The sequence below is a fragment of the Psittacula echo genome (assembly GCF_963264785.1).
Source record: "Psittacula echo genome assembly, chromosome: Z".
In the NCBI taxonomy this organism is placed as follows: domain Eukaryota; kingdom Metazoa; phylum Chordata; class Aves; order Psittaciformes; family Psittacidae; genus Psittacula; species Psittacula echo.
In genome coordinates, this window is record NC_137742.1 from 24,851,561 (window position 1) to 24,877,187 (window position 25,627).

Genomic DNA, 25,627 nt, shown 5'->3' on the forward strand with positions numbered 1-25,627 from the left:
GCTCCACCATGCATTTCAAATAACAGTGCTATCTGTCTAATATGCATTAGCTAGCTGTATAACACTCTGTGAAAATCCTAATTGTGTATTTGCTCAGGAGACCTGAGTGGCATAGTTAAGTTGAAGGAAGAGAGATAGATACTATGCTTGTTTTGAAGAAGGAAAATTACAGAAAAAGGACCTCTTAGGGTTTGAGGTGTCTGATACCAATCAAAAATTACACAGTTCAGGTGTAATATCCCATTGCTGTGCTTAAGAGAAATGTTCACTCCTTAGCTAGTGACTTTCAATGAGATGTGATTTTGGTTTTGTTCAGGAATATTTGCTTTTTTTTACTTTTTCCCTGCTGCAGTCAGAAAAACAAAGAAGCAGCTTAGAAATCTTGAGACTGAGTTGGAGACCAATCCTGCAGACTTGAGACTTTTTCAGTGGCTCTCTGCTGACTTAGTTTTGGCATAATGAATTCTGAATCATTGTAGTGGATTGATCTTGGCCAGCAGGGGCTTCTCACAGGGTCACAGCCTCCTTCAGGCATCCTTGCTCTGGTGTGGGATCCTCCAGGGGCTGCAGGGTGGAGATCTGCTCCAGCATGGGCCTCCATAGGCTGCAGGTGGATATGTTGTCCACCATGGACGTCCATGGGCTGCAGGGCCACAGCTTGCCTCACCATGGACTGCACTACAGGCTGCAGGGGAATCTCTGCTCCTCTGCCTGGAGCATCTCCTCCTCTCTTTCAGTGACCTAGGTGTCTTGCAGAGTTGCTGCTCTCTCATATTCTCTCTCCTCTCAATGCTGTTGTGCAGCAGTTTTTTTTTACTCTTTTGTGAATGTTATCACAGGGGCACTACCCAGTGTCACTGATGGGCTTGGCCTTGGCCAGTGGTGGGACCATCTTGGGTCTGGCTGGCATTGGCTCTGTCAGACATGGGGGAAACATCTGGCATCTTCTCATAGAAGCCACCCCTGCAGCCCTCCACTGCCAAAACTGTGGCACATAAACCCAGTACAATCCAGTTGGCAGTAATTCTTGCTGCTGCAGATTACCTGTTCAGTTTTTAGGGTTAGATCAATGCTTGTTAATAATATACTCACCCAGCCCCCCCAGACAAAAATTCCAGTATTTCTTTGTGTTCATACAGTTGCTTCTTAACTTGAAACTAGTTTGATTGTATAACAAGAAGGGAGTAATCTATAAGAAGATAAATTATAGGGTATTTCCTGTTAAAAATCGTTTTCATTACTTTCTAACTTGTACTTACTCATCTAATACACATACTTACATTTTTATGATTACTACATATTGTGCTTCTGACTAAACTGTCACTGAGAGATCATAATCAGTATATCCAGAACAACAGAAATGTTTAAAGGGGGAAGATGATAAAGTAATGCCAACGCTAGTAAAGAAACGGCCACAACAAAACAGAGACGAGAAGGTGCTCTGATAGGTTTAGATTCTAATGGAAATGGCTAGTAGATGTTCCTGCCTAAGGACTAAGGCTTTCATGATAATTTACATTTTTTTGCCAGGGGTTTGTTTAGGTGAATAATGTCAGAGGATGTGGTATCTTTTGCTCAAGTGTTTTTCTCTGGCTCCCTCAGGTGGTGCATATGAAGTAAAGCAGCATCAGTTCTTCAGAAGCCTTGACTGGAATAGCCTGCTGAGGCAGAAAGCAGAATTTATTCCACAATTGGAGTCTGAAGATGACACAAGTTATTTTGACAGTAGGTGTTTGGTGGTATAAAAAAGCCTGCGAAAAACACCTTTTTAAGTAATTACTGCCTTTGACTTTTGCTCACTGCTTTGAAAATGTCCTTTATCAGAACCACTGCCAGCTTGCAGTTTCACTAGTGGTTTGACATTTCAGCAATAATAATCTTGGGAGTAAAATTACTCTTTTCAGTTAATATTAAGCTTGGTACGTCTTCTTTATGATAAATTCACATATTTAATTTCCGCTGTCTATAGCTCGTTCTGAGAAATACCACCACATGGAAACTGAGGAAGAAGATGACACTAATGATGAAGATTTTAATTTGGAGATAAGACAGTTTTCTTCATGTTCACACAGATTTTCAAAAGTAAGTAAAAATTACTGTATTATTAGTATGTGTTGTTTACATAAACATTTTGCTACTTCTAGAGAGTTTGGAAACAATATGGAAGAAATAGGGCATTGTTTCTTCAAGAAATGTCAACTGAAACTGAACAAAAAATTAAATGAATACTATTAAAACATGGCAGGATTCTCTAGGAAGTTATCTCTTGAATCCTTAAGACGGTAATAAAAAGTTACATAAATAGCTTGTTATATTTCTGTAGCAAATTTATAATAGCATAAGAGAAATTTTAGGGAACCTGTTCTGTTGTAGTGAACATGTATTAGCATTTATTGATTTCCTTGTATGCAGTTTGGATGTTGCTCCAGTTGTGTCCTGTGTATCTGGCAGGTGATGGCATAACAAAGATTACAGTAGTAGCCTACAGCAGCTATTAATTAAATTACATTAGACTGAAAAGAAAAAGCAAAGTAGTGGTTAGCATGAGGTTTGGTCATGGAGAGATGTGGATTTGAGGGAGTGATTTGAATGCTGGGAATTGAAGGTGAAACTGACTGTCCAAAGAGTAGTATACTTAAGTAGTTGAGATGAATTATTGCTGGATAAGGGATGCCAGTAGGAAAAGAGTGGACATGCTCAGAAGGGTAAATTGACAGAAAATGATGGAAGTGGAATACCTAATGAGTGTTCATCTAGTCTTAACATAACCTCCAGCAGTGGTTTTCAAAAGCTTTCTATTTAAAAACATTCTTTAACTCACTTTAGGGACTGTTTAAAGGTATTTGGAAAGTCTGCATTTGTATCTTGTTTGTCCTGGGTTATGTTTTAAAGAATTGTTGGATTTTATGCTGGCTTTGCAGTACCACATACATACTGTATCTGTGATAACATGGAAGAGCAGAGACAGGAAACATGGATGTAGTTATCCTCATTTGATATAGACTCTTCATTTTGACTTGGTGTGTTTCAAAATCAGATACTGGTAAATGACACAGTCTCTCTGGGGACAACTTGGATGAAGGGCAGTGGGCACAAACTGAAACACAGGCAATCCTATCTGAAGACAAGGAAACACTTAACTGTGAGGCTGATCGAGTACTGGCATAAGTTGTCCAGGAAAGTTTTGGAGTCTTCATCCTTGGAGGTCTTCAGAAGCCATTTGGATATTGGCCCAAGCAACCAGCTCCAGGTTGACCTTGGTTGTGCACAGAGGGATTGGGCAATATGACCTGGTAGAGGCCCTTCCAACCTCATTTTGTGATTCTGTGAACTTCTGTCCTTTTCAAAGTTCTGTACCACTGTAATAGTTTGGTTTGTTAATGTCATTATGTCATTGCATCTCTAGCTGTGCCTCTCAGACTGTAGAATGTACAGCTGACAATTTGTGTGTGCTGTTTGTTAGCTAAGCAAACAAGAAAATTCAGTGATCAGAGTTTATTTGCTCTAAATCCTTTAGCCAAGTAAGTTTTTCTTAACTTCAGAGTCAATTCAGATTAATCTTTCAGTTTTCTACACCTGACTGGTAAACACTAATTATCTTAGGGTTAAGGTTTTTTTACCCTGATTTGTTTTATGGTTGTGAATTAATCCACAATGTGCATTATCCTGGGTCTTAGAGACCCCAAGGCTGTGGATTTTGTTTGCACCCTCTTGATTCACACAGTGAAATGAAGAGAAGGCTTGTGAATCTGTAATGAGAATAGATATTATTCATGATCCTGTACATGAAGAGGAAGAAAACAAAATAGGAAAGCATTTTAAGAGCACAAACTTTGGAATTTTAAAAGGCTCAAGAAGCTTGAAGTTTGCACTCCGAAATACTGTGTAAGCATTTAGAATCACGGAATTGTTGAAATGTGCTTTCCTGCATATCTTTTTCTGTCAAATACATCAGCAATGAGTTGGGGGTTTTGTTTATTTGTTGTTGGGGTTTTTTTTGTCTGTGATAGGTTTTTAGTAGCATAGATCGAGTTGCTCAAACACAAGGTGAAGAAAAGGAAGACACAGGAGACAAACCAAAAAGTGTGACGTTGCCTTCTGTGGAATCTTTAAGCTGGAGTTCAGAATATTCTGAAATGTAAGTAGAAGGAGGTGCTGGAAGTGGTCCTGGTCCTGCTCGCCAGGTGACAGGCCTCCTTATCTCATGAGTGTTTATTTTTAATGCAGACAACAAATATCTACATCCATCTCCTCTGACACTGAGAGTAGCAGGCAGCGTCGCAGCTCTGGTTTGCTTCCAAAGTTGGCCATATCAGCCGAAGGAGAACAGGATGATTCTGCTGGCTTAGTAGGACCCCGGGAGGAACAGGAAAAACCTGTATTTGTGAGTGAGGAAGTAGTGCAAGACGAACCTGAAGTAACCACTCCAGCAAGTACGATCAGCAGCTCGACTCTGTCAGGTAATCCACAGTGGGTCTCTTGTGACATTAGAAACAATTATGGACCTTCTTTGTTTAGCAGTAACATTTATGGATTTAAAAGTCAGGTATTTCAGAACAGCTTTAAAAAATAGCCATCCTAAGACAGGTCTGGTTTGGGCTTAGGCTCAAGCTAATAAAATCTTGTGAAAATATGTATGAAATTTTCAACGTTTTTGGAAACACCAACATGTGGGGTTACCTCACAGAGTCTGGAGGTCTTCTCAACAAGTGAATAAAACAGTGACTTGACCATTTAGCCTTTGCAGGGTCTTAAACCCCTTGAGCACTTAAAGCACTGTTTTTTGTCTTTCCCCACTGAAGCTGGTGTTTGGTGTTCCTTTTTTTAGCATTCTCCAGTTGTTCCAGTGGACATGTATTACTGTTCTCCATGCTACACCATTGTGTGGTTTTAATTAAGATATCTTGATGACACACACTTTTCACAATTGGTAGGATTGTCTTTGACTTGTGAAAGTAATTTTTGTCATTAGGAGTCTAAAAGGAAGTGTTGTAAACCATTCCTTCCTTAATTTATTTGCTCTGTGCATCCCTCTCCCAGCTGAAGTATTTGCATGTGTTTCAGTAGGCTCCAGGGCCCTACTGTCTTGCTTGATGTATGCTTTCAGACAAGAGCTTTGTACAATTATTTGGAACTCCTGATACTTAACACAGATCTAGGCCTATATCGGTTTCATTGTTGTCCATAAATAGGTTCCAGTTACCTTCTCTACACATTTACCTGTCTTCAGCTTACTTCTCTTTTGTATCTCACTGAGTTTTCTCAAGATAGCCTTTTCTATTCCCATACTCCTGCTTTCCCTTGTAGTTCGCATTTTCCTTCCACTTCCTCCTCTCCATTTCTGGAAAGATAAATTTCCTCAGGCTCACCCAGCTATACAGACATTTCCATCTCCTTCTCTTGGTGAAAACCTTGACTGTGCTGTATTCCAAGTCTTGCTCACTGCCTGTGTTCCAGTGTTAGGCTTAGCATGGCAGTCACAGTGATAACTCAAAGTGATCTACTTCTGTTACACTTAAGAATAATTTCTTCTTTTTTTTTGGTCCATTAGCAATGCGATATTCAGTGACCTTAAACTAATACTAGGAATTTCTATGCTGTGTCTTTGAATAGGCAACCTACCCTTGATATGCGAGCCTTTATGGTTTTTTTCATTGTTTGAAACATTGTTGTCCTTCCTCCATTCAGTGTCATTGAAGTTCATTACCTATGATAGACTAATACCAATGTAATTAGAAATTGTAGAAAACCACCGAAAGAATAAAAGCAAATAATAATAATTAAAAAGAAAATTATGCTTGGTGTTTTAATGATTTTTGGAAAACTTGTGAAGCTGATAGCAACTGATGCAGGATTAGAGCCTTTCATTTACTTCAGGAGGAGTTCATGTGAAAGATAGATGTGTGCTTAAGTTGGTGAGTGCTGCATATAGAAATACCAAACTTGCTTAATTTTTAGTCAGTAGCTACAAAAAAAATGTTTCTTCAGTTCATTTTGTTAACATTTATTCATTCTTGAGTGCAGAAAAATTACTCAGATTTCTGTAATGTTGTTTTATGAACTTGAAAGAAAAAATCCTATCGTCACAGTTGTACCATTTCTTCTCCCTGACCCCCAGTTTTCCCTCAACGTGTTTGTCCTTTCTTCTTTGTACAGTTGGCAGTTTTTCTGAGCACTTGGATCAGATAAACGGAAGATCTGAGAGTGTGGACAGTAGAGATAACTCCTCAAAGCCACCCAATGAAGTTGCATCTCACATGGCTCGCCAGCGATTAGAAAGCACAGAGAAAAAGAAGATCTCTGGAAAAGTCACAAAATCCCTTTCTGCGAGTGCTTTGTCCCTCATGATCCCAGGAGGTAGAGATAAATCTTTTTGTTTGAATTGCTACGATTTATGCTTATCTGATGGTGTATTACGTAAATGCAAGGTTTTGGAGAGGCCAGAATGAATTGTGTCACACTTTATTTCTCTTGTTCATGTGCGTTACTAGATGGCACAGTCTCATCAGTGAGTTACAGTGATCACATTACAGCTGAAGGACCTTCTTTGACAGGCAAAAATACAGCTTTGTGGTGACTAGTTTGTGTTGGACCATGTGCATGCACAGCAGCATGCAGGATTCAGTCTTTGGCCCATCATACAGTAGGGATGTAGCTTAAGTTTTAAGTAGTTCACTGTATGCAACTGCAAGAATAGCTGTTTGTTACAGCAGCACTTTCAGCCTTACTGTGTCTTCCTCTTCTCCTGTAAGGAAAAGGATAAGCCAGAAAGATTAGCTGTCACAGGAGCATGATACAGACACGGGTAATTACACAGCCAAGAAACACTCCAGAGTTAGTCATCGGTTTGTACTCTAGTAGTTCTTTCACAGTTGTCAAGCAAGAATCACTAAATTCAAAGATGATACATATTGAGTTACTTCCTTTAAGTTACTGAGTTACTTTCTTTCAGGTTAATCTCAGCATTGTTCTATAAAATAGCTTTAGTTACACCTGAAATGTTGTCATCATATCTGTATTAACCAAAATCTTCTACATTAGCTGAACCTGGTGTCCAAAAAAGCCTACCTTATTCATACTTATCCATGAAGTAAACTACAGCAACAGACAGCCAGTATTCCTGACCTGAGTCATATAGCTGAGTCACAGGGCATGTCCCAGACACAGTAGAAGGCAGAGTGCAGGAGATCTGGACATGTTTCAGAGCTAGAAGGTGACAGTGACAGCTGCCCTTGGAGCTTGGCTGTTCTGTGGGATTTCAGTATTAGCCTAGTGATACTGATGTCTGGGAGCCTCTGATGACTCGAATTCAGGGAGTAGTGCTTCTGCTGTCAAAGTGTATCTGCCCTCACGTAACATGGCTTGGCATGGAACACCAAACCTGGGTTGCATTCCTTTGCAGATCTGTCACCCTGTTACAGTCACAAGAGTATGTTTATGCTGCTGCAGTTGTGTTTACATTTGCACAATAATGAGCACATAGTGATTTCAAAACAGTAAAATAAAATGAAGCTGTAACAGGTACTGTTGTTGCAAGAAATTCTTGTGTTCGTACATGGTGTAGCAGAATGTAGAAGTGGGGCTTTGTTATAAGTGTTTGAGTTACTGTCCTATATACCAATATGAGGTTTAATTACGTTAGTCTTTATCTGTATGTATATATAATTGAAACAGAATAAAACTCAAAACCAACACAAACCAAACAACCCCAAACTCAAACTACTGCTGTATTTATCATTGCTGGATGATTTAGGGGATGGTTTTGGTTGTACTCCTCAAATAATATTGGCTACCAAACTCTGGTGTTTTTTTTTTTTAATGAATATTTGTTAGGAAGAGGCTGGAATTGGTCTTTGAAAGTTAGCAATGAATGTGTTTCCTTTCTAGAAAGAAACACGTGTAACAAAGCAACCCTTGCATTAAAAAATGCACTTTACAGTACAGGGGAAGAAGTTCTAAGATCTGATTGTTGGTTAAACAGGTAGGATAAACACTGCTGGGGGAGGAGAGTGTTTATTCAAAGGCAGTTTGAATTTGACATTGAACAAATGTCAAATTTTGACATAAAGATGTCATAAAAATAAGCACATTCCCTGTTCTGTGTCTGTATTTGTGTGTGCTCAGAATGTACTTTAAATAGTCAGATTTTTTTCTTCCAGATGTGTTTGGTGTTTCTCCTTTGGGAAGTCCTATGTCTCCTCATTCCCTGTCATCTGATCCTTCATCCTCCCGAGATTCATCTCCCAGCCGTGATTCATCAATTGCTGCTCCAAGTCCTCATCAACCAATAGTAATTCACAGCTCAGGAAAAAAGTATGGCTTCACCATCCGAGCAATCAGGGTTTACGTGGGTGACAGCGATATCTACACTGTACATCATATTGTTTGGGTAAGATAATAATTTTTTTTGCCTCTATTCAGCCACAGAAAACTGTAATGATGAATTTTCTTTTGAATTTTATACCTGTGGTATCTGTTTGTGGCTGTGTAAATCATGTTGTAAATCATGTTATAAATCATGTTGTAAATCATGTTGTAAACCATGTGTAAATCGTGTTGTAAATCATGTGAAAATCAAACAATTTGCTTAGAATGAAATTCATGCCTGTACACAAGGCTGGTGTTGACTGTAGGGACAACACAAGCTACCACATATGATGCCCTTCCGCATGGTTCTGCACTTTCCCTTTTGGAAAGTTTGGTAATTGTGAATAGTCATGTGTAAGTTCAAAGTGCTGTGGCTTAGAAATCCGAAGGGTTGGTGCAGCCCCTCTTTGATTGAGGGCAGTATCTGCACAGCCAGGAGATGGTAAACAGTAATAGTTGAAATACACAGGGAGTCTATTAAACTGCATTAATTAAGGGATTAATGAAATCAACGGTATTTTACTAGACACAAGTAGGCTGGTCTCAAGCACTGGCTTTCTTTTGTGTGGAAATGTATAAGTCACTTGGAATTGTGAATACTTTTGAGGGCTAGGCATAGGAAGAAGACTTGACTGTCTTGAATAAAGCCTGTATTTTTCATTCTTTCTTCACAACTAATTTCAAGTGGGAGACAGTCTAAAGGAAAAGACAGAAGTTCTTCCATTGGTTTTCAACCTCCTTAATTGTAAAATAAATACGTATTTGCGTAAATATATATGCATTTTTTATTTTATAATTGAGGTTGATAACATCGTGTATTTTATATCATTTATATGTTATACATGCATACATATTGTGTGTGTGTATAAAATATTTAAAATACCTGAAGTAGTTTTGAAAAGTTGATTACCACAAATATCAAAAGCTTTGAAGTTTTGTACAGTGCTTTGTTTTAAGTATGTACTGTAGATTTTGAAGTAGCAATGCTTCTGATGTGGTAGTGTATTACTCATTTTTCATTCATGTTTACCTCTCAGACCTATTAATTCATCAAGAACATTGAATGTAGAGGAAGGGGTACATTTGATAATGGAATAAACATAAAAATTGGTTTTCTTGCCACTGGTGTAGCATCATCAATAGTGAAAGGAAGAGAATAAAATGGTACACTGCAGTAAAAGTGAAACCTTGGCTTTTTTCAAGACACCATAGGTTTCTAGGGATTAGTTCAGTAAGCATTGTAAGCTTCGGTGGTGGCTGCATGCCTTAAAATTCTTCAATTACAACAAATTATTTAACCCCTCTTCGGAATAATTTGCAATTCAGTTTGTTTTGGTCTGTCATCCCCTTTGTGATGTATTGTTTCCTGTAATGGGCAGCCTGGTGAATTTGAACCAAATGAAAGCAATTCTTAATTATATGGCGAAGTTAATTTTTATCATGATTAAGGTATTTCGTATGACCACTGTGTTAATTACATCAGTATTTCTCCATGTCACATGCTAAAAATCTTGATTCAATTACGACATTTTGGCAGGGGGAGTGAATCACCCTTTCTCTGTCATGCATAAAAACTGCCCTGCTATACAGATCTTCCATAATAACACTGGCAACAAGCAGTGTTTCAGTGAGCTTTGAAACACTCCATGTGAGTATAAAGTTTGAGTAGGGTAGTTGATGGTGAAATGGCTGGTCTGATTTTTTTTTTTCTTCCTTTATATAACTTAATATCTGTAAGTTTCCTTTACTACCAGCTGATGTAGAAGGATTTTATTAAACAAAGCCTGATCTTTAAAGTAGGAAGGTTAAAGAGAGGTCCATTTTGTGTGTATTCTCTTCATCTCTGATTTCCAGAATGTGGAAGAAGGAGGTGCGGCTTACCAAGCAGGTTTAAAAGCTGGAGACCTGATTACTCATATCAATGAAGAGCCAGTGCATGGTCTTGTTCATACAGAAGTCATTGAGTTGTTGATAAAGGTAACTGTTGAACAACTGGGATACAAAAGTTCTTGCTGTTTTGACAGCAAACACTGACAGCAAAAGGGGTTGCGGGGTTATGTTGATTTCCTTTAGAGATCAGTTACTGGATTTTGTAGTTGTTCAAATACAAGCTCTAAGGTACTATAGCAAGCACAGCTCTGGAGAAAGGTCAGTGACTTCATATATCCTGCTATGATTTGAGTTTTTATGCAACAAACTAGCACTGCTGCTGAAATAGCTGAAGTACTTTTGAGGCAGTGACACAAACAGATATCCCTGTCTCTCAGAAAATTTGTCATTTTCAATCACTTTTTTAATTCCTCCATCTTCAGTAGGTAATTCAGGCTTTTGATGATGAAGCTACTTCTTGTTTCTCCTTTTAAAGTGAAATCAGTGAGGAAAAGTGATAACAAAGAATATGAAATATTTTTTGCCTACTGTACATGAACTTGCCTTTCACAATCTTGAGGCCCAAAAGGTTTTTCTCTCATATATGGCCAGAGATGTCCAACAAGAGCTGCTTTGGTTAATGAAGTTCTGATCCTACAGTTGGACTTTCATGAATAATCTAACATATTTGTCTCGTGTGGAGTTTTCCAAGATCTATCCTATTAGAAAATGATAGGTTTTCCTTAAAAAACAAACAAACCCCCAACTTTTTAAATGAATAAAAGTGTCTTCGCTTTTTACTATAGTTCATTGTATTGCAGGTTTTATGAACTCTTTAAAGCATAGACGAACATAGGTCAGAATTATTTTGGACAACTGTATATTTATTTCCCATATTATTAACAATTTATGGTTACATGCAGAGCTTTGCCTGTGAAGTGAACTACTTGATTATGACAGATATATTGGAAAGCAGTGAAGTAATGGGGAAATAAGAATAGCTGAGGAAAGATGCAAAATACAGTTTTCCTTAAATCTTTTATTTTCCTTCTCTGAAACCAGGAAAAGCTTCCAAGTTTTCCAGTTTTATAAGAAAAGTGTAAGAGAAAATTCTGTAACTTTAGGCAGTTGGGTGTGCACTTGTTTTCTGTGTCAGATACAGAAAAAGAGAAACATAACAACCCTGCACAGTACTTACAAGAGTAAACTCAAAATGAGAAATGGTTGAATGTGCTGTATCATAAATTAATTTGGGCTATTGGAATTAATTTGAAAATAAGTTCACTGTTGTGAAATATAGTGGTGGGCAGGACGTATGGATTTCTAAAACATAATATGGATATTTCCAGTTTGTTTTATTGAGTCATCTGTTCATGCAAATGGTCCTAAAAAGCTTAATTATATTTATTATCTCTTTTGAATCGTAGAATGGTTAGGGTTGGAAAGGACCTTAAGATCATCTTGTTCCAGCCCCCCCAAGATAAAAGAATTGTTTGGGATTGATACTGTCAAATTCTCCATCATCATTGTAACAGTTGGTATTCTGAGGCATGAATGGCAAGTGAATGGACCACTGGGCAGTGACAGCTGTTCTTTGTGGCAAGCTTTCTGTAGAAGCTTTCAGCTTTAAAAACTGCAGTCTTGGTCTTCTCCTGTATAGCTACAATTACTGGAATTTCTTCTTGTCTTGAAGCTGGAATGAAGGAAGTTGAGGAGATTTGGCAAAATTTTAAGAGTTGTCCAGCCATCATTTATCTGATGTAAATTGAACTGGCAATGTCTGTACAGGGCTTCGTACACTAACAGCTCTTAACTTTGATGATGGAGTCCTTTCTCACTGCATTCACATTGGTGGTGTAGCTTCAATTTAAAGCAAACTTGTCCTGTATTACTCACACTTAAAGGTTCCTCCTCCATTTTGGCAGAGTGGTAACAGAGTCTCAGTAACGACAACCCCTTTTGAAAATACTTCAATCAAGACAGGACCTGCCAGACGAAACAGTTGCAGGAGCCGAATGGTCCGGCGCAGTAAGAAAACCAAGAAGAAAGAGAGTTTAGAAAGGTGAGTAATGCCTTTGTCTCACGTTTACATGTGTGTGTATATACATAACAATTAATGTAAAGTGTGAAGTTAATAGAGTTCTCTCCCTTGTCTTCTCCATCCTTTTACTTTCTTCTGTGAGATCCTATGGTTGTAACATGTCCTTTCAATTCTGTTTTGCCTAAATCAGATCTGTTAAAATAACCCCTAAAAATTTTGTGTGGCGTAGCTGTAGATAAGAGGAAGAAAGTGAGTAACTGAGATTGCATCTTAATTTGGTTTCTTTTTGTACTTGTTCAGTTAAATTTCCCAGTGCTAAGTTTATGGGCATTTTTAGTTTGATGGTACACATCACGAGTAGTTTCTACATATTTCTTCAGTTTTGGTGGGCTGTTAAATTAAGAAAATTAAGATATACTCATAAGGAGCTAACTGTTCTTCTGAAATACAGTGAGTAAATTTCAGTACAGATTTAGTTACAATATCAATCCCAACTACTGGCAAATCAGGGTATATTCTGAACATCATCCTCTACACTGTGGTTGTTTGCTTTCATGTAAGCATAGATTTGATAGTTGCTTTTCTGGGGTAATAGGAGGAGGAAGCAATGTCAGTTTTTAAGAGTTTTGCCTGGGGTAATAGTATCTTCTGTGCATCTTCTGATTAATGCCATGCTCTTCTCATACTAGGAGAAGATCTCTCTTTAAAAAGCTGGCCAAGCAACCCTCTCCTCTTCTTCACACCAGCAGAAGTTTCTCCTGCCTGAACAGATCGCTTTCATCAGGGGAGAGCTTGCCTGGATCCCCAACCCACAGTTTATCTCCTAGGTCACCAACCCCAAGCTGCCGCTCTACTGACTTTCCATCTGGTGAGTGTGAAGGACTGGAGGGCAGAGGAAGAGGACATGAAGTGTATTCTACTTGTGAGCCCCCCAGATCTGCTATACTCTGCTAAGAGTAGTCAGTTCTGACAAGCTTAATCATTAAACAGATGGTTTCTGTCTGGAAAAGGGTAAATGATTCCTGATGCAAAATCAAAGGTCTTTTCGTGATACAGTAGCACCTAAAAGGCTGCTAGGTTTGTCCTTGAGTTTAAATCCAAGTCCAGTGCTGTAAGTTGAGTAATAAAGAATTCAAGATCTGGGTAAAAGGTAGAATCTTGCCTAGGAGAGGCTGATTGATAAAAGAATGAAACCGAGGAAAAAGTTGCTATATAATGGAGCAGGCATGGGCACTCATAAATGCAGATTTGTTGCTGAAAAAGTAGGCTGGGTTCTGATATATGCATTTTTCTAGCTCCTAGAAGTCTGCTTCTTCTTCCTGTTTTATTTCTGACATTATTTTACTGTGTACTAAATTTAACCACTGTTGTATGATCCTTTGGCGAATGTACATTATTTGGAAAGTCTTGATCGTTGCTTTGAAGTGGCAGAAAACATTAACTATTCTATTTAAATAATAAGAAGTGTTGATTTAAAAGGGATGAGGAACAGAGGAGGGAAGAGACAAATAGCAACATAATTGGATTGATAAGGGTTTTACAGTCCAGTCACTCAGAAGTGGTGTTCAGGGCCAGGTTGGATGAGGCCTTGGGTGGCATGGTTTAGTGTGGGGTGTCCCTGCCCATGGCAGGGGGGTTGGAACTAGATGATCTTAAGGTCCTTTCCAACCCTAACTATTCTATGATTCTATGAAAACCTTCCAGATTTTGCAACATTGTGAGAGCAAATGGGACATAAGCCTTTTGAACTGGTGCAAGTTCTGTCTCTCACTGAGCATTCAGACAAGATTCAAAAATCTTCCTGATCTTTGTTTGTTTGTTCTTTTTGTAGGTACTAACTCTTCCCAGAGTAGCTCCCCCAGCTCAAGTGCTCCCAATTCTCCAGCTGGTTCAGGGCACATAAGACCCAGCACTCTTCATGGCTTGGGTCCAAAGCTTGGTGGGCAGAGATACAGATCTGGAAGACGCAAATCAGCTGGCAGCATTCCTCTCTCTCCTCTTGCGCGGACACCTTCTCCAACACCCCAGCCAACATCCCCTCAGCGATCTCCATCACCATTGCTAGGACATTCGATTGGAAACACAAAAATAGCTCAGTCTTTTCCTAGCAAAATGCACTCTCCTCCAACTATTGTAAGGCATATTGTTAGGCCAAAGAGTGCAGAACCACCAAGATCTCCACTATTAAAGAGAGTCCAATCTGAAGAGAAACTTGCTCCCTCTTACGGCAGTGATAAGAAACACTTATGTTCACGAAAACACAGTCTGGAGGTGACCCAGGAAGAAGTGAATAGAGAAATGTCTCAGAGGGAGGTAACTCTTCAGAGCTTAGAGGAGAATGTATGTGATGTGCCATCACTCACACGAGTCAGGCCTGCAGAGCAGGGCTGCTTGAAACGACCCATCTCCCGAAAATTAGGTAGGCAAGAATCCATTGATGAGCTAGACAGAGAGAAGTTGAAGGTCAAGATAGTTATGAAAAAACAAGATTTTGCTGATAAAGCAAATGCTGCTGTACATGAATGTGGCAGTGAACCAGAAAATCCCAATACCTTAAGACTGGAAGAAAGAGACAAAAAACCATTCCAGAAGGTTTTAGAAAGATCAAATCAGTTTGAAACAAAAACTGTTGCTTTGGAGACCCAGTCAGCTGGTGGCATACTGAAAGACACCCTTCAAAAGAATGCAAACTTGAGATCAAATGATGGTGTTGCTTTAGATGCGCAGATGTTGTGTCATGGGCCTTTGCCTAATGAACTTGGTTATATTTCTTATGACTTCAAAAGAATTTCCCCTCCATGTACACTGCAAGATGTTCTGCCTCAGTCCACTGACAGGATGCTAAATGGAAAAGGAGAAAACACAGATAAAAATGTACCAACAAAAGAATTTGTCAAATTTGAAAGATTAGATGGTAAACTTGTAAATATTGATTATCTTAGAAAGAAAATGTCCATTGAAGAAAAAGATGACAGTGTCTCTCCCGTGCTAAAACCTAAATTGACATCAAATGTTCATGAATGCCTTCAACTTAATACAGGAAGACCCATAAACATACAGCAGGACTCCACTGCAGTTGCTGATGGTAGAGCTTTTATTGGCAGTGCACACGCTGCTCAGATTAACTCAGTTTCTTTTGTTCCTCTCAAGACCTTGAATGGCCGAGCAGACATGAGTGTGGAAAAGTCAGCCCTTATTTCCACTGAGGCTCCTGTCAGAAAAAGTCCCTCAGAATATAAACTTGATGGGAGGTCTGTTTCCTGTTTGAAGCCAATAGAAGGCACACTAGACATTGCCTTACTTTCTGGGCCACAGGCTTCGAAGACTGAACTGCCTTTGTGCGTTCTGCCAGAAGGACAGAACACCAGCAGTGATGGGGGATCTCCTATACCCCCAGCACCACAAGGGAGTGGTGGGAAGGCAGAACTGGCCTGTCAGAAAGAGCAGTTGTTAAGCTATTCAAAATCTGGCAAAGTGAGTGTATCAGAGCCTCAGATTTTGCAAACAAGTAAGAGTTCTCCAAATTTGCCACTCACCCCTGTGGCTGCAGAAGTACTGACAGAGAAAAAGGTTTCTAGCCCAGCTACTAAAGGCAGTATTTCTGTTACTGACACTGTTCAAAAGAAAGACATCTCCCCTTCAAAGCAGGACAATTCAGTGGAGGTGAAGTCATGTATTACTCAAAGTCAGAGCATTAAAACTATTCAAACATACTCCAAACCTTCTGCTGTCCAAAGCACTCCTGAAAAAGCTGTAGGAAAAGAGAAGCAAATGCAGAAGGAGTTGCCTGCCAAACAGCCAGTGGCCCAGAGAAGTTGTGAGCCTATTTCTGCAAAGGTGGAGGTGATCAGAGAGCCATCTCTGAAGGTGTCTGTCTCAGATGTCCTGATAACGAGCTACTCGAAAAGCAGTGAAAAAAATTGCGCTGATTTTGCCATTCCACCTCAGATGCGAGGAAAAATGCAGGCAGCTGGCCCCAAGGCCCAACCTAAGGATGGCAGAGAGTCACTGAAACAGCGAGGTACAGATGACAGCAGCGTTGCTAGTAGTTTCATGGAAAGGAATATGACCAAGCAGAAAGTTCTCATTGAGTCTAAGAAAATTATTGCAGAGTCAAAGACTGAAGCTCTTCCATCCAAACGGCCTGTGCAACCCTCAATGGATTGTGGTCTGAAAAATGAGAAGTCTGCACCAGTTTCCTCTGTGCAGAAAGACAATGCCAAAGATTTAGGAACAAAAGATCAGAAACAGCTCACAGATATAAGGCTTCATACTGCTGAGAAAGAGCAGTCCAGCCAAGTTCCTCAGCAGCAGCTTAGCACTTCAAGCTCCGCTGCTGTGAGAGACGGTGTAAGCAGAAAATGTGCTGTAGATGTTCATGTAGGTGTTCAAGAACACGTGAAGCCTGCTGCCACCTATGTGGAAAGCAGCAGTAGTAAACACAGGCCAGCCTCTGATACAAGTTCCTCTAAGGCTAAGTACTTGGATAAACAGACGCTGTCACAAAAATCAGTCACTCCAACCATAAAAGAAAAAGAAACTACTATTCAGGTGTCTACCAGCTCTCGGAAAGATGGGAAACATGCCAGTAAAAATGTGCTAGATCCCCTTTCTTCTGTTTCGAGCTGTGTGAAAAAAATGACTGCTGAACATGGGCAGGCTGAAAGGCCTATGAGTTTGGAGTATGGCTTGGTAGCCACTCTCCAGATGAGCAGCATCACTCCTGACACCAAACCCAAATCTTCCACTGTTGGCCCCATATCAGCAAGCCCAGAGAGTTCTAAGCAGGTGCAGAGGCAAGAACCAGGAGGCCTGGGGGGATATGCTGATAAAAAGCAACTTCACCTCAGTGAAGAACAAACCATGTCTCCAAAGTTTTCCACTGTGAAAGACCCTCCCTTGCTGAGCAAACAGGCAAACAGGAGTCCTAGTGCTGAGATCATCTCTGCAGACAAAAGACCTGAAGGAAAAATACGCACTGACGCACTTTATGTTCAGCTTGACAGTGGGAAAGTAGAGCCTGCCCTTTGCCTCATGAACTGTGATGCCAGAGAGAAAGAAGCAGAAAAAACAACTGCAAGTAGCAAAAGCTCTCGAGATTCAAAAGGGAAGGGACAAGTTGATCAAAAACAGCCAGAGGATGCAAACAAGCAGATCACAATGTCAGCTGCCAGTGGGCAGAGTTCTTGCCGTGTGGCTGCAACACCAGGAAAGCTGCTGACTTGTTCAGCCAATTTCTCTGAATGTAGACAAGAAGTCTCTGTTTTGTCTTCAGCAAAGAGTGGTGCATCTTCTACAAAGGTTAAAGCAGGTTCACCTGAGCTTCCTGCAGCCTGCAAGGAACTAAATAAGAAAGGCACCTCTTCCACAGGGAGTGGTAAGGCAGAAATGACTAAAAGCATTTCACTGATGGCCTTGCACAATGTTGCTGTTGTAGCAGAAGCCCACCACCCTGCTTCAAACCTTGGGGGAAAGCCTGGAAGTCAAGAAAAGTCTTCTTTTGTTAACACTGGGGATGTAAAGGGAAAAGACGCTGTTCAGACTCAGCAGTCTGCTTCAAGAAAACAGAATGTAGGTAAAGATCTGTCCAGATCAGCAACCACACCTGACCGCCCTAACGCACTTTCTGATGACAAAGATTCAGCTCGGCAGCGGCGAGGAAAGGAGGCTCCTCGGAGCAGTCCTCACAAAAAATCCTGTTAACTGTAAGACCTGGCCGGTGTGAATTCAAAACTTGCTGAACTAATGTCAATATATTGGACTGCCTTTAAACCAGCACTGTGTCTTGTCTTTGTGCTGCGAAGCTTTCACGTCACTGAAGAGCGAGAATAAGGGGATATATAAAAACAGGACTCTTCTTTTTTTCTTCTTTTTTTTTTTCTTTTTTTTTTTTTTTTTTTTCGAAATGCCTTCCCAATTGTAACCGGTAAAACTGTTACCATATAGTATTTGTACAAGAATACCTTTACAGCTGAGAGCTGTTGAAGAAAAGATCTCCTCTGTAAATACCTAGCAATGTGTTTGGGGTTTGAATGTAGCATATATACTTTGCTGCTGATTGCATTGTTTACTCTTCCCTTTTTTTAAGATAGTTGCTTTGCCACTTATTTGCCATGCTCAAGTATAAAACCAAATTATTGAAACTCTGACCTGGCATGGACATGCACAAGCATTGGTCTGACTGGAAAACAAAAACAGGCCACATTTTTACTTGCTAAAATCCTAGCTAGAGGTTAAAAAATTACTAGTAGAGAATAAATACAGTGACTTATTGTGAGTTTTTACATGTATTTTTAATAATCTAATTTTGATAGTACTGTACCTGGTTGACTGATTCACCAGGACTAACACGAGACCTAACTGCATCTCCCTACTGCACAAAGCCTGTCTCTTAGAGTAGGTGTCATTAAAGCTGCAGGAGGACCACTTGATTATGAAGACATCCCGGCCAGAGTTGTGTTCTCTGGTGAAATGGTGGTTCTCATCTTGTCTGTTGGGAGTGTGTTCAGTGACCTTCACATCAAGGCTGAGACTGAAGCACATGCTGTGTGCTTCGTTTTTGCTGCAGTTCTCTCTTGAGTTCCCTGAGCTTTTTTGAATTCAGACCCTTACAGTGTGAGGCACAAGCATAAGCACATGACTTGCAGTACTAGTATGTTCATCCCTGGTTTAGTACATTTAGAGAATACATATTATCATGGCATATAGGTCTGCATAGTTAGCTTCATACAGTTTAGCTTTTTTTCTGTTTTACAAGAAGGTAAAAAGGAAAAAAAGCTGTTTTACTATCATCCTCAAAAATGTTCAGGACATCTGATACGTTTTAATACATAGCTGGGGCCTTATGTTGTAGACTTGCTATTTTTAGCAGGTGATTCTGGGTTTCACATTCATTTCTAAACGCATTGAGTAGCTCCATACGTTTCATACAATAATCTTTTTATTTGTATGCAAAAAAATACTGTAATTATAAAAGAAGCATTTTGTAACAAAGGAACATGTTGGAGCTATTTGGTGCTAGAATGTGACTGTCTTTTTACTTTTGCTAAGCCTTATTTAAATTTTGTATACTGTGGAACATGTAGACTTTAATCATTTTAACATGGAGGTATTTAGCTTGTTTTGAAGGATGAAAGGTAAAATCTGAAACAGAAGCACTACAAAGTGCCCTTGCAGATGCATGTTTTTTAATGATTGGGATCAGTAGAATGGTGGTTTTGCTTATGTCTGTTCTATGTGCCCACAGTAGAGCTAGGCCCTTCCCGTTTTGTCAGGGCTTATGGATTGTCTTTCTGTCTCAAAAGCTAGAAAATTATTCCTACAAGCACACTGTAATCTTGACTTGGAGGTTTGTCTGACAGCTGACAACGTGCAGAATTAATTTCCCTCTGGTGAAAACTCTATTATACTGATTAGTTGAGTTAGATTACAGCAAACCTCTCATGGAAAGATAATATCACAAACAAGTCCTTCTGATTTTTCATGTGGCACTAGTACAGTCATACTGCCTTTGATACATTCACAGAGGAGCTGGTGAACAATGGATAATGTTTCTTGGGCAGTTTTAAAGATAAAATGGTCTCAACATTTACAGTTCATCTGTGCTTTGGCAGTTACTACAAATGAATGCTAATGCACTTCAAAGTAACATTTCTGTCTGGAAGGTATTTCTTAGTTTGCAGTCTTACACATTTTTTCAGCTATCCTTCTGTTTCCTTTAAAGTACATCTAGCTTTTTGTTTACAGTAACCTTTATGTCTATTTTGTATAGCTCATCATCACTTCTGACAACTAAGTTCTTTGCATTTTGGAAGTGTAGCAGTGCTTAAGCTTGTGTTATGTAGTACCTGTTTGTTGGTGTTTACCTTATCAGTGAACTGTTAGAGATCCTCCTGCCCGTGTTCTACTTGGTCAGTCTTTATGTGATTGTAGATCTGATGTGTTCTTTTGTAGACTTCCTGCTGTAGATTCCTGAGCTTACAAAAAAAAAAAAAAAAAAAAAAAAAATCAAGAAAAAAAAGAAAAAATTGTTAGGGTCTGTGCAATAAAGTGTTTGCAGTCTTATTTTCTCTAAGAAACTCCTTATGGATGTCATAATTGTTATATATTGAACACGATTATTTATACTTATGCAGTTGGATAACATCGAAATAAAAATTCAGCATGAAACGCTGTTGTGTTAGCATTTCTCCTTGAGCTGTTTTCATTCCTGTAACTTAAGGCACATCTCTGCTGTGCTTGGAGGCGGACAGTTTTGTATTCTTTCCTCTGGGGCCAGCTCAGTGCACCCATTAAAGTACATGCTGCCAGGGATATTGCATGAGGAAGTGCAGTTCAGTCTGAGGACAGAGGAGGGCTGCATAGCTGAGTATCTTGTCTCGGTGGCTGAAACTGCTGATGTGCTGTTCATAGGTAGGCACATGGCTATTCTGGATGGCATACCCTGACCAGTAAGTTAACAATGTTGGCAGGCTGTAATGTGACATTTAAATCTTTCCTCCATAATGTGTATCATCCATTACAATAGGAGCAGTGTCTATTAAAATACATATATATTCACTATTCCATTGCTGGTAGCTCTGCAGAGCTGCCTGGCAGGGATTTAGCTCACATTTTACTATTGCATTGTTTTCTCTGTGTTCTCCCCTGTACAAAACTCATGCAGTAGTGTTACAGCATCGCTTTTGCTGCTTTGCTCTATATTTGACAGCAGTAGGTGAGGGAAAGCTGCAGGTCACCCTCAAACTTTCCAACTTGCTGCAACCTAGCAGAAGACAGATAGTTTGCAAAACTGGTGCACTGCAAAGGGGTATGATGAGTCTAGGAGAGGAGAGCAGCAGTGGGGAAAGCAGCCCAGAGGATGTGAAATGACCAGAGTTAAGGACTGGCTTGCTGTGCCATCCTTGGCTGTGGACAGCAGCAAACACTTTTATCCAGGGAGGCATAGAAACCTGTGTGCCCTGAATGAGTCTCCACAGTGTTTGTTGCCAGAGGAAAGGGATGGTGTGAGGGGTTTGTGTTGAGGAAGAAGTCAGGAGAGAAATTTTACTGGTACTGTCTGGCATGGCCTGTCATCCTCACATCTACTGTTGTAAGAAGAGATGGCATCTCACCTGGAATGGGAATGGTTTCATGGTCTGAAAGGGAAACGTGAGCACCCTTTTTCAGCACTGAATTCCCAGTATGCAATGCTCCCTTAGACTCCATAGTTTCTTCTTACATAGTTGGCCAGACTTAGCAAGGATGTCAAGCTTGGATTCAGATGATAGCTCAGACAGAGTAAATCATAGGATGTGAAGATACTGGAGGGTATATGGACAAATGGTCCAGTTCATGGCTTGGGATTATTTTTGTTCTGCTGACTGTATCTATAGTTTAGTATTTTGATTAGCACTGACCAGCTCAAACTCCCAGACATAGGCCAAGGATGGGTTTGAATGACCTGAGAGTAGGAAGCGATGCTAGGGGTTGTGGTTCAAACTGCAAAGAGTTGAGAGCATGAGGAAGGGTGGAGAAGCTGTAGAGTAAGAAGATTTAATATAGGTAAGTTCTAGTATGCAGTAAGCCCTTCAAAATGTAGGTGTGAATTAAATACAGGGGCAAGAGGATGTTTGAGAGACCTGCTGGAGAAGGATGTCATTTGCTGCTGGGGGAGAATTTCCGTAGTATTCACCAGATGAGGAGGTGTGTTATGAGTGAGTGGTTGGGAAGGGATCTTGCCTGCTCTTTTTTCCAGGTACAGGCAAGACCAGGGAATAAGAAAGTTCTTAAAAGGTGCATCATCAACATCAGGATTTTTTTTTTTTTTTTTCAAGTCAGCGGATTTAGAAATTGGCCTCTTCAACCATCCTGTCCAGAGTGAAATTGTCTTTAAAAAATCGAATTGCCTCTAACTGATGGTATCTTGTTTAAGCTCAGTTGAGGAAGAAGGAACTTGGCTTTGAGTCTTGGTTTCTCCAATTGAAATAAAGGTAAGTGCTCTCTGACATGTGTCTCATTAGCCACGATCTGCTCAAGTTTCTTCTGTGTGTGAGTACAGGTAACAAATTTTCCGTGGGAGTTTCATGTTGTCCGATGACTTCAGTGACATCTGCAGTCCAGGAGCCAGTATGGTGATGAGTTCAGTCCTGTCAGGCACCACTCACTTCAGGCGATTCCCTTGTTCTCTCTGTGTGCTGACTCCCCAGCTATATCTGAAAATATCAGAGATAAAAGGCTTGACTAGAAACCAAGGACAGCATCAGACCAGAGCTTGATGGGGTAAACAAATTCTATAAAGAGTAAGAGATCTACTGTCTCTTTCCATTTACATGCTCGCCAAGTAATCCCAGAAGACTAAATCTTTAGACTTCAAAACATTTTAAGATATAATCTGGATGTTTTGGTGTATTATAGCCATATACATTTTTTTCTTCAGAATAATCAATACCTGTATTCAGGATTTGTATATCCTGAAGCATACAGTGTATGCTGTTTAGCAGTGTTGTTTGCATGGTGTCCTAGGAAAGACATTTTGTAGGCAAATAAGAAAGCAGGAATGACACTGTAAAGGAAATGGAAGAGAAGTAAGATGAAGAAATGGTCCTCAAAATTAAGTTGTGTAGAAGGAAACAGAAGAGTCGCAGAAAAGTCTACTTAATACCCTGCGTGTAAATAAATACTGCATAGGAACACATTCACCGTTCCACCTTTTCAGCCATCTTTTGAGTTTTAACAAACTGAAGTCTGCATGAGTTCGCACCATGACACTGGGCACCTTTTCAGAAACTGGTGGTGAATAAATCCTGGTTTCTTCTCTCCAAATGGAGAGGTATATCAGAAAGCATCACCTGAATGTGCAATTTTCCCCCTGAGTTGCTGATATTTGTGGATCTCCCACAGTTGCTGTCTTATACTTGGCAGTAATTTTTTGTGCCTGTCCCAGGCTATGAACTGCACCATGCTCCCTTTTTAACATCAGTGCTTGTCAATCATGTTTCTGAACACACAAATTTAGGAAGGAAACAACAGAATAAACAGGTCTCTCTTGGATGGTGCACACACTGGTGTCAGGATCTGGCAGGAAAAAAAACCCTGTGCCAGACCCTGTTTCATCTGTGATCCCAAGAGTGAAATTGAGACACAAATGAGGTCAAGTAACGTAATCGATCCGTTGATCTGTTACGAAAAGACAACTACTATAAAAAAGGGACATTATTGTAATAAAGGGGATAGGGATGGGACAGATTGGAAAAAGGATGGAAATGAAGCAAGTATTTGGGGTGCAGAGAGAGAGAAAGAGTCACCACTGTGGATCCAGTGGTGTTCCGGGGATCCGTTGTTGTCGTCGCCAGTGGTGGAAGTTCTCCCGGGTTTGTAGTCATTATTGGAGCAGTGTCCCCCTGGAGTCCATCATAGTCATTGGAGGGGGGTGTCCTCGTGGGGTCATCCCCTCGAAGGTACCCCTGGAGGTGTCCTGATGGAATTGCCCTCATGGCGATGTCTCGTGGAGAGTGTCCCTCAGGGTCTGTAGTAGTCATTAGTGGAGAGTGTCCTCACAGAGGTGTCCTCCTGGAGTCATCCTTATGGGAATGACTCCTTTTGTGATTACCTTTTCCCCTTTTATAATGGGTTAGGGGGGGTACCTCTGCTCTTAATGTTGCATACTACATGTTCCTGGTGGACCAGTTTTGCTGGCCTTGCAGCCAGCTCTTCAACTGCACGTGTCTGCACACACACAGGTGTCTGCAGCAATTCTTGGGATAATGGGCCGCAATTCCTCACACCACACCTTGAGCTAATAGATGGAAGAGTCAGCTCTTTCCCACTCAACTCTCAGGCAGTGGATATTGGAGTCTTAACTCCTCTCAGCCATCTCTGAGACAAAAGATAGGTGGAATTCCATCTCAGCTTCTCATACCAATCTGTGAGACAATGGACAGTGGAGTCTGATTTCGGGTCAGTCTCTCACAACTGGCATTTATGCTGGATTGTTAGATAACACAGGTATCAGAGGTTGCTCATTTAACTAGTTGGATTTGCAGTGGGAGGGGAAGATGTTCCTTGAACCCTGGGCTGACTTGTTCCCAAGGACAAGCCTGGGATTCCTCTCCTCAGACAGCATGGTTTGCTGGGAGACATTCTGTCCTTTGGAGCAGTCTTTGCTGAAGGGCACCTCCTGCACAGGCAGCCCTCACAGCTTTTGTTTTCTGTGGCTGGGCAGTGGGAGCACAGCGCCTGCGGATGGGCTCAGGAGGAGGTTTATGTGCGGAGTGTGTCAGCGGCTGCAGAAACAGGGAATACAGGGATCAGCAGTTGGAGAGTTGTGAGGAGAGACGACGTCTTGGTACCCCTAATCCAGGAGTGCTTATAGGCAACTGGAGAAGAAGCATCAGACATCTCCCCCTTGCTCTTGGGCAGCATATGGCTACAAAGGCAGCAGGAGGAGAAGCTGTGGGGTAAGGCAGGCAACATACGTGAAGTGAAAGCATCTGAAAGCTGCAAGAATCCTGTTGTGTTAGTCTGATCTGCTATCAGACAGTCATAGCAGCTTTTCAAGTAAGAGAGGTATTTCTTCCTTGAGAAGACCAAGCAGGGATTTTGGCAGCCGTATCTTCACAAATGAACAAAAGATTTCTAGTACAGCAGGGATCTTTGAAATCTTGGCTCATCACCATGTTAAGGAGGAAAATGTTGAAGAAATGCCTTTGAGGCAGGAGCTGAAGCTGAATGTGGAGTCCTGCATGGGAAATGCTGAGAGAGGGTGAACCTTCCACATCTTGGTGACTCACTGGAAAGCCTTGCCATGGCAAGGCAAGTCTCCACATGGTGTATCCTCTGCCGTGGAGACAGAAGGGTCATACTCTCTTGAGAAGGTTGTGTTCATACATGAGGGTTAGCCTGTTATAAAAGCACTAATGCCCTAAGTCACGCTATGGTAACACAAGGCAGATGAGCAGGCATACCCTTGGTCAAATGCACATATTCTGTCTTGCCACTGGGTTTCTTCACATATAATATCAGAAAATGGGATTTGATTGTTCAGTAAATGTAAATAATAAGTCTGTCTTTTTCTTCTGTCTAGCTGTTGCATATCCCACTGGAGCAAAGAGACTCCAATTTCTCTCCAGGCATGCATGCAACACGGGATAGCTGTCAGCACCAGGAGCATCAGTGGGATGAGGTTGCTGCTCTCACTGCACCACCCCCCTTTGCAGTCTCTAGTTTTCTTTCCTGGACTGCTTCCAGAGGAAACAGTTCAGGCTGGCACAGGAAAGCCTCATAGCTGTTGGTGTTGGGTTTTTGCCCTGTGCAAGCAAAGCATAGTGCCAAGCACCCATGGATTCTTGACCAAATTTACAGATTTTATGG

The 25,627-nt window shown here is 40.6% G+C and overlaps 1 protein-coding gene across 1 annotated transcript in view; it reads left to right on the plus strand.

Moving 5' to 3' along the window:
• The window catches only part of MAST4 (microtubule associated serine/threonine kinase family member 4), a gene marked incomplete at its 5' end in the record, with an annotated part of 284,622 nt that extends 265,833 nt beyond the window's left edge, over positions 1-18,789 (plus strand). Inside the window, 10 exons of the mRNA XM_080637246.1 lie at positions 1,603-1,725; positions 1,970-2,082; positions 4,011-4,138; positions 4,228-4,460; positions 6,157-6,357; positions 8,160-8,389; positions 10,222-10,344; positions 12,162-12,298; positions 12,967-13,145; positions 14,109-18,789. Coding sequence (XP_080493372.1) covers positions 1,603-1,725; positions 1,970-2,082; positions 4,011-4,138; positions 4,228-4,460; positions 6,157-6,357; positions 8,160-8,389; positions 10,222-10,344; positions 12,162-12,298; positions 12,967-13,145; positions 14,109-17,980 — 5,339 coding nt within the window. The 3' untranslated portion in view covers positions 17,981-18,789. The remainder of the gene's footprint in view (positions 1-1,602; positions 1,726-1,969; positions 2,083-4,010; positions 4,139-4,227; positions 4,461-6,156; positions 6,358-8,159; positions 8,390-10,221; positions 10,345-12,161; positions 12,299-12,966; positions 13,146-14,108) is intronic.
• Between the last annotated feature and the right edge of the window lie 6,838 nt (positions 18,790-25,627).